The 18,442-nt window shown below is 36.4% G+C and overlaps 1 protein-coding gene across 12 annotated transcripts in view; it reads right to left on the bottom strand.

Annotated features, from left to right (window-relative positions):
- The window catches only part of ODAD2 (outer dynein arm docking complex subunit 2), a 186,821-nt gene that overhangs the window by 155,175 nt on the left and 13,204 nt on the right, over positions 1-18,442 (bottom strand). For 6 of the 12 annotated variants that reach the window (XM_070600845.1, XM_070600848.1, XM_070600844.1 and 3 more), the window contains exons 5-9: positions 17,943-18,049; positions 17,631-17,767; positions 15,115-15,231; positions 3,243-3,448; positions 1,210-1,308 (exon numbers count right to left, since the gene is read on the bottom strand). In XM_070600845.1, the coding sequence (XP_070456946.1) occupies positions 1,210-1,308; positions 3,243-3,448; positions 15,115-15,231; positions 17,631-17,767; positions 17,943-18,049 (666 nt within the window). Of the gene's footprint in view, positions 1-1,209; positions 1,309-3,242; positions 3,449-15,114; positions 15,232-15,448; positions 15,747-16,039; positions 16,756-16,819; positions 17,178-17,630; positions 17,768-17,942; positions 18,050-18,442 lie in introns of those variants that run through there. The other 6 variants (XM_070600856.1, XM_070600853.1, XM_070600850.1 and 3 more) reach the window with 6 other exon arrangements.

The raw sequence follows: 18,442 nt of genomic DNA, 5'->3' as shown, positions 1-18,442 counted from the left end.
AGCATCTTTATTTTTAATAGCCCAAAACTGCAAACAACTAAAATGTCCCTCAATAGGTGAATAATTAAACAAACTGTGGTACCTCCATACCATGGAATGCTACTCAGCAATAAAAAGGGACAAGCTATTAACACAACTTGGATGGACCTCAAGGGAGATGAAAAATAAGCCAATATCAAAAATACATGATTCTATTTATACGACATTCTCAAAATGACAAAAGTATAGAAATGGAAAACAGATGAATGGCTTCCAGGAATTAGGAATGATGGGGGAAGGGGAGTAGGTGTGACTATAAAGGGGTAGCAGGAGGGACTTGTGTGTGGTGATGGCACAGCACTGGGTCCTGATTGCTGTGGTCATCACACAAACCTATGTGATAAAATGACACGGAACTGTGCATAAATGCTGTACAATGTTAATCTCCTGGTTTGATGCTGTGCTATAGTTATGGATGATGGACCCATTGTGGGAAGCCAGGTGAAGGGTGTACAAGATCTCTCTGTACTGTCTCTGCAACTTTCTGTGAATCTATATTTCAAAATAAAAAGTTAAAGAAAAAATTTTAAAACACATTGAATATGTTGAACCCCCCCAAAAATAGCATAAATGTAGTAGAGTGTCTTAAAGTTTGAGTTTTCCAAGTGTGCAAACTTTATAATGTGAAATTTCTGGCATTTCTTCCCACCACCACTCTAAAACTTTCTAATAAAAACGACTAACCCTTCTCTTCCAAATACATCACTTTTGTTGTCAAACTGAAAATCAGGTAAGAAGTTTATTAGTTAGCCTTCTATTAATGGCTGTTTTAATGAGAAATGACATATATCACTTTAAAATTGGCAGTCAGTTGGTGATCAGTCAAGTGAGGCCCAGAAAGGTGACTTATCTTTGCTCTGACATGATTGTTCAGAGGCAAGAGATCAGCTAAGAGCTCAGTTTTGCTACCACTTAGTTCACTGCTCTTTGCATTAAATTTTCATAGTTATCTAATACCAGTAGATCCCTATATTTTATATTTTAAGTAACTCTTCATTAAAAGGAGATCTTATAAATATATTTAAAGAAATCCACTATTACCATTTTTACAACATTCCTAGTAACTTTCCATTAGATATCTTAGGACTCTAATATAATAGTAAGAACACCATTAATTAGCATTCACCAGCCCGTAGTGCAAGAGATGGCTACAAAGAACTGGTCACACACCGAACTATCTGTGCTCTTCCGGGTGAAACAGATGGTCTGGCCTTTTCAAGTCTTCCTATATGTTTTTCCTCTTGGCTGTCTCTTACTAAGCTTCTGCGCCTAAAAGAATATTAAGTTTATTAATTACTTTATGCTAATTAATAGGAAATTACAAATGAAACATATACAAATATTCCATCATTTTCATGCACCCAAATGTTGTGTGTTCCTGACACACAGAATGACTATGAATTCCAGCCTCTGACACCTGAGATGTCCCTCTGTCCTTCAAGCTCATCCATGCATTTTATTTTTATTTTATTTATTTATTTATTTATTTTTGAGGAAGATTAGCCTTGAGCTAACATCTTCTGCCAATCCTCCTCTTTTTGCTAAGGAAGACTGGCCCTGAGCTAACATCCATGCCCATCTTCCTCTACTTTCTATGTGGGACATCTACCACAGCATAGCTTGCCAAGCAGTGCCATGTCTGCACCTGGGATCCAAACTGGCGAACCCTGGGCCACTGAAGCTGAACGTGCGCACTTAACCACTGAGCCACCGGGCCAGCCCCTGCCCCCCCCATGCATTTTATATAATGAAGAAGTGGTTTGCATGGTATTTCTTTGCACCAGGAACAGGTCTTCACAAGCTGCCATCATTGTGTTAAGTCCTGTGCTGTGTGTCCTCTGTCCTAGGTGCTTATTGCCCTGGATTAAAGTTGCCTATTTTCTTACCTTCCCTACCCACCATTGCAGCAGGGCCTGTATCTGTTTTCCAGGCATTCTCAGGCTTGGCATAGTCCTTGGCACATATTGGGTTTTCATTAAATACTTGTTAAGTAAATTCTTAATTGAAAAAAATAAGCATATGGAAAAAGCAGTATTTTAAAATTCACCTCCCATTTAATAGAGTAGCCCACACATTTGTCATTTTCAGACTCACTGTTTCTAACAGAGTCACAAAGGTCAGACACCCCAAAATTCATGAGAATTAGAGGAGCAAGCATGTCTCCTCTATCCACAGGACTCCTTCCTCTGTCAGCTCTCTGGGGTTGCTTCCAAAACACACTCCCCCTGTGGTTTCAGAATCCCTGCAGGTGAGGGTTCCCATGTGAACAGCTGGGAGCCAATTCTTCACCCAATCAGGTGACAACATAGAACATTAAAGATAGGTTTAGGGGCCGACCTGGTGGCAAAGTGGTTAAGTTTGTGTGCTCTGCTTTGGCAGCCCAGGGTTCGCAGGTTCAGATCCCGGGTGCAGACCTATCCACCACTCACCAGGCCATGCTGTGACAGCGTCCCACACACAAAATAGAGGAAGAATGGCATGGATGATAGCTCAGGGCTACTCTTCCTCACCAAAAAAAAAAAAGGCTGAAATTTGTAAGTCTATTTGTTAAATCTTCACAAAGTGCTCTAGGCGCTTCTGACTGCCTTGGCATTTACATAACACTGGCCCTTAATCTTTGCTTTGGCACCTATTTATAGAGGGTCCTAAATGGAACTAGTCTTGTATATTTCAGACATGCATCAAACCAGTGTCCACTTTACTTAGGTCTGATAATATTTTTGAGGCTCTAGCCTTTCTAGAGTATTTGCTAAAGTTCTGTTAATAGACACGATACGATCTCTGTGAAGGTTTCCCTAATTAACTCCACATAATTTTAATTTTAATCACATAATTTTAATCCAAATCCTCCTAACACTTAATCAGGTCCCTACCACTATGTTTCCCTTTCCCATGGGATTTCTCCGTGTGTTTCATCGTCTTTTTCACGTATTTTTTGCCCTGACTCACCAACTACATGAATGTGAACTGGGTTTTTCCCTTCCCATCATGGAGCTCCACATTCAAACCCTGTTGATGTCCAATCTTCCTGCTTGGAATATGAAGGAGAGCAGGAAGGAGTTAACTTCTATCATGGAGGGAGGTGTAAACGTGTAAATATCTACTCTGTGTTTTTCTACTATGAAATAAAGTTATGTGAAAAATTAGGCAAACGTGGTTACTGAAGATGTATCAGAAAACTCATCATGCAAACGTCTACATACTCTTTGGAATCAACAGTGGCCTTCCAGTTTAAACTTGGCTCTAATCTCTTGGTCATTCGAGTCTTCCCAAAATTAATTTGGTTCTTCTCCTGTGTACTCCTGTCTGAACCAGTAACAGCTTTACGAAAGGTGATTGCTTCCTCTTTCTTAGGTTCCTCATTAGGCTGGTCCTTTTCCTTTTGTTGTTCTTCACTGAATGCAAACTCCTTTATTTAAAAAAAAATTAAGAATAAGTTTTACCATGATATCACTTCTGAATTATCAGGACTATCTGAAAATTAACACAGGTGATAAAGTCAGAAAAGGAAGTCTCAGATGCATCCCACTTTAGTTGCTTAGTAACACAAATTGAATAAGGGCAACTTCAGGATGGAGGCCTCTATTGGAGTTAGGCTGGCAGTAATGTGACCTTCCTAAACTTGCACCTCTGCTACTGCACACACAGATACAACAGCAGGGTTGGACCTACTCACTCCTCACCAACAATATATATTATAAGCTCTAAAGCAGCAACTAAGAAGCTTTTAAAAAGAAGTATAATTGATGAAATAATAGTATAAATAAAATAGAAACATTTCTAACAGCTTACTTCATTTTCAAAAGGGGAAGAAAAAGAGAAAAAGAGAACAAAGAACAAATGGGACAAAGAGAAAACAACTAGCAAGACGGTAAATTTAAATTCAACTCTATCAGTAGTTACGTTAAATGAAAATGATGTAAAAATTTCAATTAAAAGAGAAATCATCAGACCGGGTGAAAAAGGAAAACCCAACTATTTGTGGTCTAAAAGGAACCACTTCATATATAAAGATATAAATACAGTAAAAGACTGGAGAAAAATATTCCATGCAAACAATAATCAAAAGAAAGCAGGAATGGCTGTATTAAAATCACACAAAATAGACTTCAAAACAAATAATATTATCAGAAATAAAGAGGGAGATACACAATGACAAAGAGCCAATTAACCCACAATTCTAATTGTGTATTCACCAAACGAGAACTTCAAAATACATAAAGCAAAAGTAGAACTAAAAGGAAAAATAGATAAACCTGCATTTAGGAGACTTCAAAACTCCTCTCTCAGTAATCAACAAAACGAGCAGACAAAAAGTTAACAAGCATATAAAAGACCTGAGCAATGCTATCAACCAACTTGACATAATTGATATTTATAGAACGTGCCATCCAACAGCTGAATACATATTCTTCTCAAATGCACAAGGAAAAATTCACCAAAATAGACCATATACTGGGCCATAAAACAAACATCCACTAATTTAAAAGAACTAAAATCACACAAAACATCTTCCCTTAATACAATAGAATTAAATTATAAATCAGTAAAAGAAAGAGATCTGGAAAGTCCTCAGATATGTGGATTTGCATGAAAACATATCAAAATCTATGGGACACAGTTTATGTATTGCTCATAAGAAATTTATGGCACAAAACTTTACAGTAGAAAAAAATTAAGGTCTCAAATCAATGTCTAAGCTTCCAACTTAAGAAATTAAACAAGAGCAAATTAAACCCAAAGAAAGCAGAAGGAAGAAAATCTTAAAGGTAAGATAAGAGAAATAAAATAAAATAGAAAGCAGACAAATAATAGAGAAAATCAATTAAATAAATAGCTGTTCTTTGAAAAGATCAATAAAATTGATAACTTCTTTCCAGAATAATCAAGAATAAAAAGAGAGAAGACATAAATGACCAATATTAGGGAGGGAAAAGGGGTTATCACAGCAGATCCTTCAGATATTAAAGGATAATGCTAGATTGTTGTACTTGATTCCAATAAATTAGATGGATTAGACAAAATGTACAAATTCATTTCAAGACACAAACTACCAAAGCTCAACAAGACAAATAAATCTGAATAGTTCTATACCTATTAAGGAAATCAAATTCTCAATATAGAAACCTTCCAACAAAGAAAGCTCCAGGTACAGATGGCTTCACTGGCAAATTCTACCAAACGTTTAAGAAACAAATAATACCCAATCTACACAAAGAATTCTAGAAAGAAGAAAAGTAATGAATACTTCTCAATTTATTTTATGAGGCCACATTACCCAGATACCAAAACAAGACAAAGACATTAAAAGATAAATGCAGGGGATGGCCTTGTGGTGCAGTGGCTGGGTTCGCATGCTCTGCTTTGGCAGACTGGGGTTTATGGGTTTAGATCCCAAGCATGGACCTACACTCCACTCATCAAGCCATACTGTGACTGTCCCCCACACGCAAAGTAAAGGAAGACTGGCATAGATGTTAGCTCAGTGACAGTCTTCCCCAAGCAAAAAGAGGAAGATTGGCAAAATATGTTAGCACAGGGCCAATCTTCCTTACCAAAAAAAGATAAATGTGAACCGATACCCTTTACGAATATAGAGGCAAAAGTCTTCAGTAAAATATTATCAAATTACATCCAGCAATATGAAACAGGGTAAGACATCATGACCAAGTAGGATTTATCCCAAGATTCAACGTTAGTTCAAGATTCAAAAATCAATGTAATGATGATAGCAACAGACTAAAGAAGAAAAATTATGTGATCATCTCAAGAGATGTAGCAAAATCACCACCTCCAAGCAGTAATGGGCTCATCCCCCATGGTTTAAGGAGGCCCCATGGGAGGCAAGTAATAAGGCACTCTTCCCCTCCCAATCAAGGTGGTGTCAGCAGAGGCCTAGTGGGGAGATTGAACTTCCATCCCTGCCCAGTGGTAATGAAGCAACCCACAGCACCAGGGTTGCCCATGGAGACTAAGTGGGGAACTTGGACTTTCACCACCACCTCTCAGTACCCCCAGACCTCCAGCAGTGAGCCGTCAGAGATGGCCTGCTAAAACAAAAATGTAAATAAAATCCGAAGTTTCACAACATAATGGCAAAAATGTCCAAATCACAATCAAAAATCACTTGTCATGCTAAGAACCAGGAAGATCACAACTTGAATGAGAAACAATAACGAACAGATGCTTATGCCAAAATGAAACACATCTTGGAATAATCCGAGATCTTAAAGCAGCCATCACAAAAACACTTCAGTGAGCAATTACAGAGACTTGAAACAAATGAAAAACTAGGAAGTCTCAGCAAATAAACAGAAGATTAAAAAAAGAACCAAATAGAAATTTTGAAACTGAAATTTACAAACAAAAATAAAAACTCATCATATAGGCTTAACAAGAGGATGGAGAGGACAGAGGAAAGAATCCATGAACCTGAAGACAAAGCAACAGAAATTAACCAATATGAACAACAAAGAGAAAACAGATTGAAAAAAAAATGAACAGAACCTCAGGAGCTGTGGGACCATAAAAAAATCATGTCATCAGAGCACCAGAAGGAGAGGAGAAAGAAGACAAGACTGAAAATGCATTCTAAGAATGTCTGAAATTTTCCCAAAATTGGAAAAAGATATAAATCAAAGATTCAAGAAGTTGAGCAAACCCTAAACAGAATAAACCCAAAGAATTCCATGCCAAGACACATAATCAAACTCCATAAAACTAAAGACAAGGAAAACTCTTAACAGCAGTGAGAGAGAAACAATAGTTTACCTATAAAGGAAAAACAATTAAAATAAAAGCAGATTTCTCATGAGAAACCATGGAGGCCAGAAGGACTGGAACAAAATTTTTCAAGTACTGAAAGTAAAGAACTGTCAACCCAGGATACTACATCCAGTGTAAATAGTCTTCAGAAATGAAGGGGAAATCAAGATGTTCTCAGATGAAAAAAGCTAAGAGCATTTGTCACCAACAGACTACCCTACAGGAAAAAAGTTCTTTAAGAGAAAGGAGATGGTAAAAGAAGGAAACTTGCAACATCAGAAAGGAAGAAAAGAACATTGGAAAGAACAAAAGTGTGGGTACATAGAAAAGACTTTCATTCTCCTCTTGAGTTTTCTAAATGATGTTTGAATGTTGAAGCAAAAAATTATAACACTCTCATATAGTTATTAATATATGTAGAAGAAATGGAGACAATTATAAATGACAGAGAGTAAAGGGACTTAAAGAGAGGTATGGTTCTATATTCGCTTAAAATGGTAAAATATCAAACCAGCAAATTATGATAAATTGTGTATGTATAATATAGTACAAGACCCACAGGAACCACAAAAAAATCTATACAAAGAGATACACTTAAAACACTATGGATAAATCAAATGGAATTCTAAAAAATGTTCAAGTAATCCACAGAAAAACAAGAAACAGGAAAATAAAAAACAGAAAGAACAGACAGAAAACAAAACTAAACTGCAGACTTAAGCCCTAATATAGCAATAATTAAATGTAAAGGACCTAAACACACCAATAGATAGCCCTTCACAGAGTGGATTTAAAAAATGACTCAGGCTGTCTAGAAGAAACTAACTTCAAATAGAGTGATAAGTAGCTTGAAAGTAAGAGGAGGAGAAAGATACACCATGCAAACTTTAGTTAAAAGAAAGCAGGAGTGGCTATATTAACATCAGATTAAGCAGAACTCAGGAAAAAGAAAATTACCAAGGACAGAGAGGGACATCACATAATGATAAAATGGTCAATCTATCAAGACATAACAATTCTAATGCATATGCATACCTACAAATACAAAAACAGAACTAAAAAGAGAAACAGACAAATCCACAATTATAGTCAGAAGACTTCAGCACCCCTCTCTCAACAACCCATAGAGAATCAGCGAGAATACAGAAGTCAACACCACCAAAAAGCACACGATTTAATCCACATTTATAGAACACTCCACTCTACAAAGCAGAACACACATTCTTTTCAAGCATCTGAAGACATACACCAAGGGAGACCATATCCTGGGTTATACAACAAACCTCAACAAATTCAAAAGAATTAAAATTATTCAGAGTATGTTCTCTGACCACAATAGAATTAAACTAACAATCAATAACAGAAACATAATAGGAAAATCTCCAAATATTTGTACACTAAACAACATAATTCTAAATAACTCATGGATCAAAGAGGAAGTCTCAAGGAAAATTTGTTTTAAATGCACCAAACTGAATGAAAATGAAAATACAGCATATCAAAATGTATGGTAGGCAGGTGAAGAAGTTCTGCAAGGGAAATTTATAACACTAAATGCTCATATTAGAAAAGAAGAAAACTCAAATCAATACTCTAAGCTGCTATCTTAAAAAACTAGAAAAAGCAGAGCAATATGAACCCAAAATAAGCAGGAGGATGTAAAAATAGATGCACCTCCAAATGTCAATCATTATGGTGGGAACAGGGAAGTGAAGACTGCCTTACATCTTACCATCGTCCTGTCCCCAGTGAGATGCTCACTTACTAGCACCAGGAGATGTCCCCTGAAGGTCCTTGTCCATTCACAGATAGCTTCTCTATAGTTGATGGTAGATTTAACAGAATTCTTTCAACGAATGTGAATATTTTTAGTGTATGCTTTGAGTAAAATATTATTCATATCTGAAATTATCAAGATACCTATAAATGCAAATATGACTACATTAAATTAAATGTATGATAAAAATGAAAAAAAAACCCCTAGAAAAATAGAGTAAGTGAAACCTATAGTAAAAAGAAGAAAAGAATTAACAAATACCAAAGGGAAGTAGAAAAAGGAAAAATAGAGAAAAATCAATGACACCAAAAGCTAGTTCTTTGAGAAAATTGACAAAATTGATAGACCTCTAACCAGATGAATCAAGAAAAAATAAAACACCAATAATCAATATCAAGTATGAGTGACATAACAATAGCTACAGATTCTACAGATATTGAAAGGTTAATAAGAGAATACTATGAACAAGTTTATACTAATAAATTCAACAACTTAGATGAAATGGACAAATTCCTTTAAAGACAATCTTCCAAAGCTCCCTCAAGAAGAAACAGATAAACGCATGGCCCTATAACTAGCCAAGACACTGAATTTTAGTTAAAAACTTTCCCACAAAGAACCCTTCAGGCCCAGATGGCTTCGCTGGTGAATTCTACCAAGCATTTAAGACAGAAAGAATACCAGTTCTACAAAAACTGACAAAACTTCCCAACTCATTCTATAAGACCAGTATTACTCAAATACCAAAACCAGACAAAGATTAAAGAAAACTACACATCAATAATCTTATAAATATAGATGCAAAACATCTTAACAAATTAAATCCAAAATATATTAAAAAGATAATATACCCTGAACAAATGAAGTTTGTCCCAGAAATGTAAGGTTGGTTTATCATTTGGCAATCAATGTAATTCACATGTTAACAAACTAAAAAAGAAAAAGCACATGATCATTTCAATAAGTACAGCAGTACCATTTGATGAAATCCAACAGCCATTCCTAATGAAAGTTCTCAACAATTTGAAAATAGAGGGGAACTACTCAACTTTATAAATTTCATCTGTGAAAAACATAACATCATACTTAAAAGCGAGAAACAAAGTTTTCCCTTTACCATCAGGAACAAGAGATCATTTCTATTCAGTTCTGTACTGGAGCTTCCAGCTAATGCATTAAGGAAAGAAAAAGACATAAAATGCACTGAGATTGGAAAGGAAGAGGTAAAATGATCATTTGCAGACAATATGATCATCTACATAGAAAACCCTCTGGAATCTACAAACCAGATACCAAACTAATAAGGGAGTTTAGTAATGTTTCAGAATATAAAATCAACATACAAAAGTCAAGTGCATTTTTATACAGCAGCAACAAACAATCAGGAGCTGTAATTTAAAAACTACCATTAACAATAGCCCCCAAATATGAAATACTTACAGATAGGTGTCACAAGAGATGTGTAAGACCTGTGTACTGCAAGTTATAAAACATTGCTGAAATTAAACAAGACCTAAATAAACGGAGAGACATACTGTGTTCACTGATTGGAAAGCTTAATATTGTTAAGATGTCACTTCTCCCTAAATTGACCTATAGATTCAACATAATCTCAACGATAATTTCTTTAGGCTTTTCATGAAGAAATTGACAAGATGACTCCAATATTCTAATGCACATACAAAAGACACAGAATAGCCAAGCAACTTTCAAAAAGAACAATACTGGTGGATGTACACTACCTGACTTCAAGACTTATTATAAAGCTACAGTAATCAAGACAGTGTGATACTGGTATAAAAATGGATAAATAGAGGAATGACACAGAAATACACCCACATAAATGGACAACTGATTTTTGACAAAGGTGTAAAGGTAATTCAGTGGAGAAAGGATACTTTTATCAACAAATACAGGTGCTAGAACAACCAGACATCTACACACAAAAGAAAAAAAAGAACTTTGATTCATACCTCACATCATATACAAAAAATAAGTTAAAATGGATCATAGACCTAAATGTAAAACCTACCATTTAAAATCTTCTAGAAGAAAATATTGGAGAAAATCTTTGTGACATTGGGTTTAGCAAACCTTTATTAGATACAACAATATCTTAAAAAGTGAATAAATTGGACTTCATCAAAATTGAGAACATACGCTCTTTGAGAGATCCTGTTTGGAGAATGAAATAACAAGCCAGCAACTGGGAGAAAATATTTAAAAATCATATATCCGACAGAATATATAAGCCAAGAATATATATAAAGATCTCTCACAACTGAGTCATAAGAAACCAAACGACCCAATAAAAAAAAAAATGGGCAAAAGATCTGAATAGACACTTTACCACCTAAGATATATGAATGGCATATGAAAGGATGCATTCAAGATATGCAAATTAAAATTCAGTGAGATACCAGAACACCTCTATTAGAATGTCTAAAAGTAAAGGACTGACCAGACCAATTATTGACGAGTATGTAGAAGAACTGAGACTCTCATACACTGCCAGCATGCATGTAAAATATTACAACCACTTTGGAGAGCAGTTTACCAGTTGCTTAAAAAGTTAAACATACAACTATCGTATACCAGTAATTTAACTCCTTGCCATTTCACTCCGAAGTTTTGCCCAAGAGAACTGAAGGCATATGATCTGTAAAAATAAACACCTCAAAAAAAATGTTAAAAATATGAGACCTTAAATTTTAAAGATATATACAATGTTTGGAAGGTAAAGTAAAGGAATATTTGCAGAAAGTAGGATGGTGGGGATGGGGGCGATGAGAGAAAAGAAAATCAGAGGATCAATCACAGAGGACCAACATCCAACTAGTAAGTTTCAAAAAAAAGAACAGAGAGAACAGAAAGGAAAAAATGATTAAAGATGTCATACAAAAAATATTTTTCCAGTTCTGAAGGACTTAGATCATCATTAATGAAAAGCAAACAAAAACCAGCACCAACCATATCATCATGAAAATTACAGAACGTCAGGAACAAGAGAAGACCCTAAAGGCCCCATTAGATGGGAAAAGCCAAAACAAACAGGTCACATAGGAAAAAATGCCTTTAAAATTCTAAGTAAAAATTATTTTCAAACTATCATTATAGAAACAACAACTGAGAGAGAATAAATATATTTTAAAACATGCTAACCCTCAATTTTTCCCTCCTATGTGCCTCTTTAACTCAGGAAGCTCCACCAAAATAATGGGGTGCATCAAAAAAAGGAAAACTGAGTAAAAGGGAGCTTTCTCACCATGATAAACACCATATAGGAAAAGGCCACAGCTAACATCATATTCAATGGTGGAAGCCAGAAAGCTTTTCCCCAAAGATCAGAAATAAGACAAGGAGCCTGCTTTCACCACTTTTATTAAACACAGTCCTGAAAGTTCTAGCCACATTAATTAGGCAAGAAAAATAAATTTTAAAACATCCAAATTGGAAAGGAAGAAGTAAAACTCTCTCTTCACAGATGACATGACCTTATATATAGAAAAACCTAGACTCAAAAAAAAGTAACTGAGTTAATAAATGAATTCAGCAAAACTGCAGGATTTGATTTTGAATTTAACACTCAAAAATCAGATCTGATTTTGAGGCTGGCACCATGGCCTAGTGGTTAAGTTTGCGTACTCTGCTTTGGCCGTCTGGGTTTGCAGGTTTGGATCCCAGGTGCAGACCTATACCACTCGTCAGCCATGCTGTGGCTGAGACCCACATATAAAATAGAGGAAGACTGGCACAGATGTTAGCTCAGATGAATCTTCCTCAAGCAAAAAGAGGAATATTGGCAACAGATGTTAGCTCAGGGCAAATCTTCCTCAGCAAAAAAAAAAAAAAAAATCAGATCTGATTTCAATACTCAAAAATCAGCTGTATTTCTATACACTAGTAGTCAACAATCAAAAAGGTAATTAAGAAAAACAACTCCACTTACAACAGCATCAAAAAGAATAAAATATTAAGAAATAAATTTAAACAAGGAGAGAAAAGAATTACACACTGAAAACTATAAAACACTGCTGGAAGAAATTAAAGAAGACAAAAACAAATGGAAAGACATCCCATGTTCATGGATTGGAAGCCAATATTGTTAAGATGACAATGCTATATAAAGCAGTCTACAGGTTCACTAGGATCCATATCAAAATCTCATCAGTGTATTTGCAGAAATGGTAAAACCAAGCCTAAAATTCACATAGAAAGTCAAGGGACCCTTAATAGTCAAAACAGTCATGAAAAATAAAAGCAAAGTTTGAAGACTCATATGTTCTTATTTCAAAACTACTACAAAGCTATAGTAATCAAAATAGTATGGGACTAATATAAAGATTCCATATAGACTGATGGAATAGAACTGTGAACCCCAAAATAAACCCCTTATACGCCTGGTCAATTGATTTTCCATAAGGATGACAAGACCTCTCAATGAAGAAAGAACAATTTATTCAATGAATGGTGCTGGGAAAACTGGATACCCACATGCAAAAGAATGAAATTGGACTCTTACCTTACACCATTTACAAAACATAAGTCAAAATGAATCAAAGACCTAGACTTAAGAGTTAAAACTATAAAATTCTTAGAAGAAAACATAGGAGCAAATCTTCACGACCTTGTATTTAGCAATGATTTCTTAAATATGCTAACAAAAACACAGACAACAACAACAACAACAATTATTAATTAGACTTTATCAAAATTAACAATGTTTGTGCATCAAAGCACACTATCAAGATGAGTGAAAAGACAACCCACAGAATGAGAGAAAATATTTGCACATCTTTTATGTGATAAGGGATTAATATCCACAATACATAAAGAACTCCTACAGCACAACAAGAAAAAGACAACCCAATTTTTTAAATAGGCAAATGACTCAAATAGACATTTCTTCAAAGAAGATACACAAATGGCCAATAAGCACATGAAAATATGCTCAACATCACTAATCATTAGTAAAATGCAAATCAAAACCACAATGAAATACCATACTTCACACTTCCTAAGATGTCTAAAATAAAACACACACACACACACACAGAAGATAACAAGTGTTAGAGGATGTGGGGAAACTAGAATCCTCGGATATTGCTGGTAGGAATTTAAAATGGTTCAGCTGCTGTGAAAACTATTTGGCAATTCCTCCAAAAGTTAAGCATAGAAATACCACATGACCCAGAAATTCCACTCCTAGGTATAAACCCAAAAGAATTGAAAACAGGGACTCAAACATATACCTGTGTCAATATTCATAACATTTTTCAAAATAACCAAAAGGTGGAAACAACTCAAGTGTCCATCAGTAGATGAATGGATAAACAAAATGTAGTATATATGTAAATGAAATACTATTCAGCCATAAAAATGAATGAAGTTCTGACACATGCTACAACATGGATGAACCATGAAAAGATTATGCTAAGTGAAATAAGCCCAACAGAAAAGAACAAATATCATATGATTCCACTTATCTAAAATATCTAGAATAGGGAAATTCATAGAGACAGAAAGTAGATTAGAGTTTACCAGGAGCAAGGGGAAGAGGAATGGGGAGTTATTGTTTAATGGGTACAGAGTTTTAGTTTGGGATGATGAAAGAGATCTGGAAATAGACAGGAGCAATGGTTGCACAACATTGTGAATGTAATCAATGCCGCTGAAAGATACACTTAAAATGGTTAAAATAGAGAATTTTGTGAATATATTTTGCTACAATAATAACAACAAAGGAAAACCAGAGTCTGGGAAACAGGTGATCAAACACCAGGAAACAAAAAGAATTCACAGGATGATGACAAAGAGAAGTACCAAGACAAGAGCTGCATCAGTCTAGCAAAAAACTGGAGTACTCAAGAAGCAGCGGGGACAGAAAGAAGACCTCACAAATTATCCCAAATGGGGCCTGTGGAACTGACACCCAGTCAAGAAGGAGGCGGGAGCTTAAGGGCATCACATTTCTTGCATATCATTTCTTACCCACATCAGCTTCAACCAACATTGTACTTCATTAAATACCACATTGGCTGATTTCTCTGTCCAGCACTATTTCAAAGACCATGAAAGACACAAAACAAGCACAGTCCTTGTGCACATGCAGCTGACACACTCATTAAGACAATCCAATTCGGTAGTAATCATGGGATGCCCAGATAGGATAAATACAATTGAAACGTCTAGGCTTCATTAACAGGCCTGAGTCCCTTGTTCTTAGTGTTATTTACTCATAAGGGAAGATGAAAACGTCCTATTTAAAAAGCAATTTGAAATATTATGCCTATTGTGTAAAGAAAATCAGAAACAATCTTAAAGTATTACATTTCCATGTAATATTTACAATTAGGAAATAGTTCATTAATTTTAATGTATATTACTTATATTATTATTATAACTTAATCTTATATCACGAAAAATAGTCTATTAAAAGCAGTGCCTAATAGGCAGAATTATGCTTTTTTGTATACTATAGAAGTTGTAATCCAGTAATATGTTATGAAACTTTAAGAGACTACAAAACTTACCTGTTTAGACATGTTTTCTGAAAATTTTGCTGATTTTTCTTTTAAAAATGTGACAAGGTCTTTATAAACTGCACCTTTTCTCTCATAATTAATTTCCCCCTCATCTTCTGTTTTGCCCTTTGGGAGAAAAAGGTTGGTGGTATTATTAATTCACTAGCAATGTAAGACCCCGATCAATACACCACAACCCAAGCACATGTATTGTTTTCTTCTCTAAAGGATCCATGTGGTAGTCTTTATACATGAAATGTATAGGCAAAACCCTTCCCCCCTAACAATGTCATTCATTCATTCATTCATTCATTCATTCATTCAGCAAGCCTTTACTGAGTACCTCCTCTCTGCGCCTAGGGCACTCTGCTATTGAGCTGAGAACTGACAGCTCCCCTCCATTACATTCCTTCAATGTGACAGTGCATTATGACTTCAAGAGCCTTTGATGAAGTCACAAAAGGCCTCAAGATCAGAATGTCACCACAGAAAAACCTGTTTCTCTTTGTCACACTCTGCTACTGTTCTGTGTGCAGCCCAGTCGCTCGAGGCTTATTTTCTAGGGTAATGATCTCTACACTGCCATCTGTCCCTCGTCCTCGGCCTCTCTCTTCCTTCTTTTCTCTTTCCCTTCTGTTCCCAATCTTCTCCCTCAACCAAATATATACATACATAAACATAGATAACTGGAGCGTGTTATATAACTGTACACACACACACACACACACACACACACACATATATTACACACATAGAACTGCAGTGTTATCACTTTGTTGTAATTGCTGAATAGTTTCACGTTCCTTGTCTTTCATTTTTTTAAATTGAGAGGACTACTTTGATGTTCCCACATCAAATAAATTTATATGTGGATCGATAACATCAAATAAATTTATATATGGATCAATAACTTTTGAAAGGCTCCTTGACCCACCTTCGAAGGTCAAAGAAAATCATTCCTTTTCTTTAGTCTCTTATTTGCTGGCTGGAGATTTCACTTTTCTAAAGTATCAAAAAAAAGCAAAAGTGAAATCCTACTTTGGCTGTCCCCCTGCTCTATGCAGAAATAAGCTGGGTGTCATGCTGATGAGAAAAGCATCAGGAGGCATGTCAGAAGAGGTGCCTAGGAGTAATCTCAAGAAAGTGGCACCAGCATTTTGATACCAACCCAAGCCACGGTGTGACAATTGTCCAAGCAGTGCCCTGTGATAGCTGGGTCCCCATTAAGGATTCGGGTCCTCCCTGCAGAATTTTGCTTGTGAGTCTCAAATTTACATTGGAGACTCCAAGGACAGAGCGTTGCAGAGGAGCAGGCTGAGCTCCTTCTGGAGGTTTGGTGAACAGGTATGAGACTAAAAGTGTTTTAATACGGAAGATTCAGAAGGCTATGTGCCGTATCTCTCAGCTCGAAGCCCACCCATCCACGCTCTGCTTTGTGATACTTGGGCTGGGAATCTGCAAAACCGTGTTTCTCCTTTGCCAGGTTAGGTGGGCTTCCGCCAGCAGGAACTGAAAGGAAGACTGAAAGGCTAGAAGAGGGAGAAGGGACATGCTCCCTCCTGTTTGTCCACTGTTCCTGTTAGAGTCGCCCCAGCAACGGCCCCTCACCCCTGGCAGTGGCAGTTGCTTCCAGTAGCAACAGTTGGTTCCAATTTCCAGGGGGGGTTTTCCCTGTAGTCCCAGAACCAGGCTCATCGGGCCCCCTCAGAAATACCATCATCAGCCGACCGGGGCTCCATCTTCAAAGGTCTGGGTCTCAGCTCTGCCAGTTCCACAAAGATCCTCCTCTGAGCTCCTGAGGTACCAACACTAACTGGCCAGCGCCCCTCCTCAGAGGTCTGGGTCCCACTTTCATAGAGGTCACCTGTGCTCCGAGGGGACCGGCAGAGCCTGGAAATGACCATTCCTCAGAGGTGTGGGTCCCAGTTCTGCGGGGGCCCCTCCTCTGAGCTCCTAAGGGACCTTCACTAAGGCAAGCAGGGTCTATTCTTCAGAGGTCTAAGTCCCAGATCTGCAAGGGCCCTCCTCTGGGATCCTAAGGGACCAGCACAGCTGGGCCGCGCCCCCTGCCCAGAATTCTGGGACCCAGCCTCATGGGGCACTTCCTCCAGGCCTGCACGTTGTGATAACCCTCGTCTTCTCTGTGTCCCCTCATCTCTTAGGGCAGAAGCTGTAGTTATTGCTTCTGAATTACCTCAGTGTTGCTTTTTTCGCCTTTTTTTTCCTTTAATACTTGTGTAACTGATTATGTTGAAGAGATTTTCATTTTCTAAAGTGGAATGGGTCCCTTTGAAGGCCATTTCTTAGAAGACTGACTTAACGCCCTGCAATGAGGAACACTGGGGCTAATACTGAGACAACCTGGGATTGGCCCAGCAAACACATGGCAAAGGGATCTGCTTCAATCCCACAGAACAGTATTTCATTTTCCATGGTCATCGGGATTCAATCCTGGAGACGTGCCTGCATTTACAGAGAGCAAGCTAAGGACCAAAGTCAATACAGTTTTTTAAAAAATTACTTACACCATTTAAAAATACTCCTTCTGAGCTACAAGTAACACACAAAGTTTCAACATCATGCGGTTTCACCAGCACGTAACAAATTTCCCCATGAACTTGTCTCCAAGGGGGGGCTCGACATCCATTTGAAAATTCATAATCTGAAACCAATCATCAATCAATTTAGAGTTTTATAAAATAGGTTGGACTCAAAAAAACAAACATGAACGAAATTTTAAGTTTTCATTTTCTTAAATATTCAATTCTCTTGAAGCATTTTGAAAATATAATTATGAAAATATATATAACATCAAGTGAATCTGAGAAGATGAGAACCTGAGGTATAGTCGATATATTCCAAGACTGTGTGTTCTCCTTTTCCTGAGAAACGTTTAAGCAGCTCTATATCGTTCTTAACAGTCCCTGGATTTAAACGTATTTCCCTGAAACACAGGTTTAGAAATTCATTTGAAGTACTTTAAAACAGAATCGATTGAAAACATTCCATTATATCAGGAGCAATATCTTTTTTACAATTAAAATTGCAATTAAATTATTCAACAACAAAATTGTAGTCAATTTTAGCTATGTCATAATCCTATAATACTGTCAAAACATGAAGAAATTAGCGACCCGTGTTTAATGAAACATTAAATATACTCATTTAAGTATTCACTTTGTTTCTTGTTAGTACCATAATACTAGAAAAGACTAGAAAAATGAACAAGTTAAACCTTAGCAACTCTATGTGATATTTGCATTATAATTTAATAATTTATCTAATAGTCTTAAGAGACTTTGAAAATAACAAGGCTACTTAATGTCTTCAGAATTAG

The sequence above is a fragment of the Equus przewalskii genome, chromosome 30 (assembly GCF_037783145.1).
Source record: "Equus przewalskii isolate Varuska chromosome 30, EquPr2, whole genome shotgun sequence".
In the NCBI taxonomy this organism is placed as follows: Eukaryota; Metazoa; Chordata; class Mammalia; order Perissodactyla; family Equidae; genus Equus; species Equus przewalskii.
Note: the sequence above shows the minus strand (reverse complement) of the source record. Positions and strands in the feature narration are given on the sequence as shown.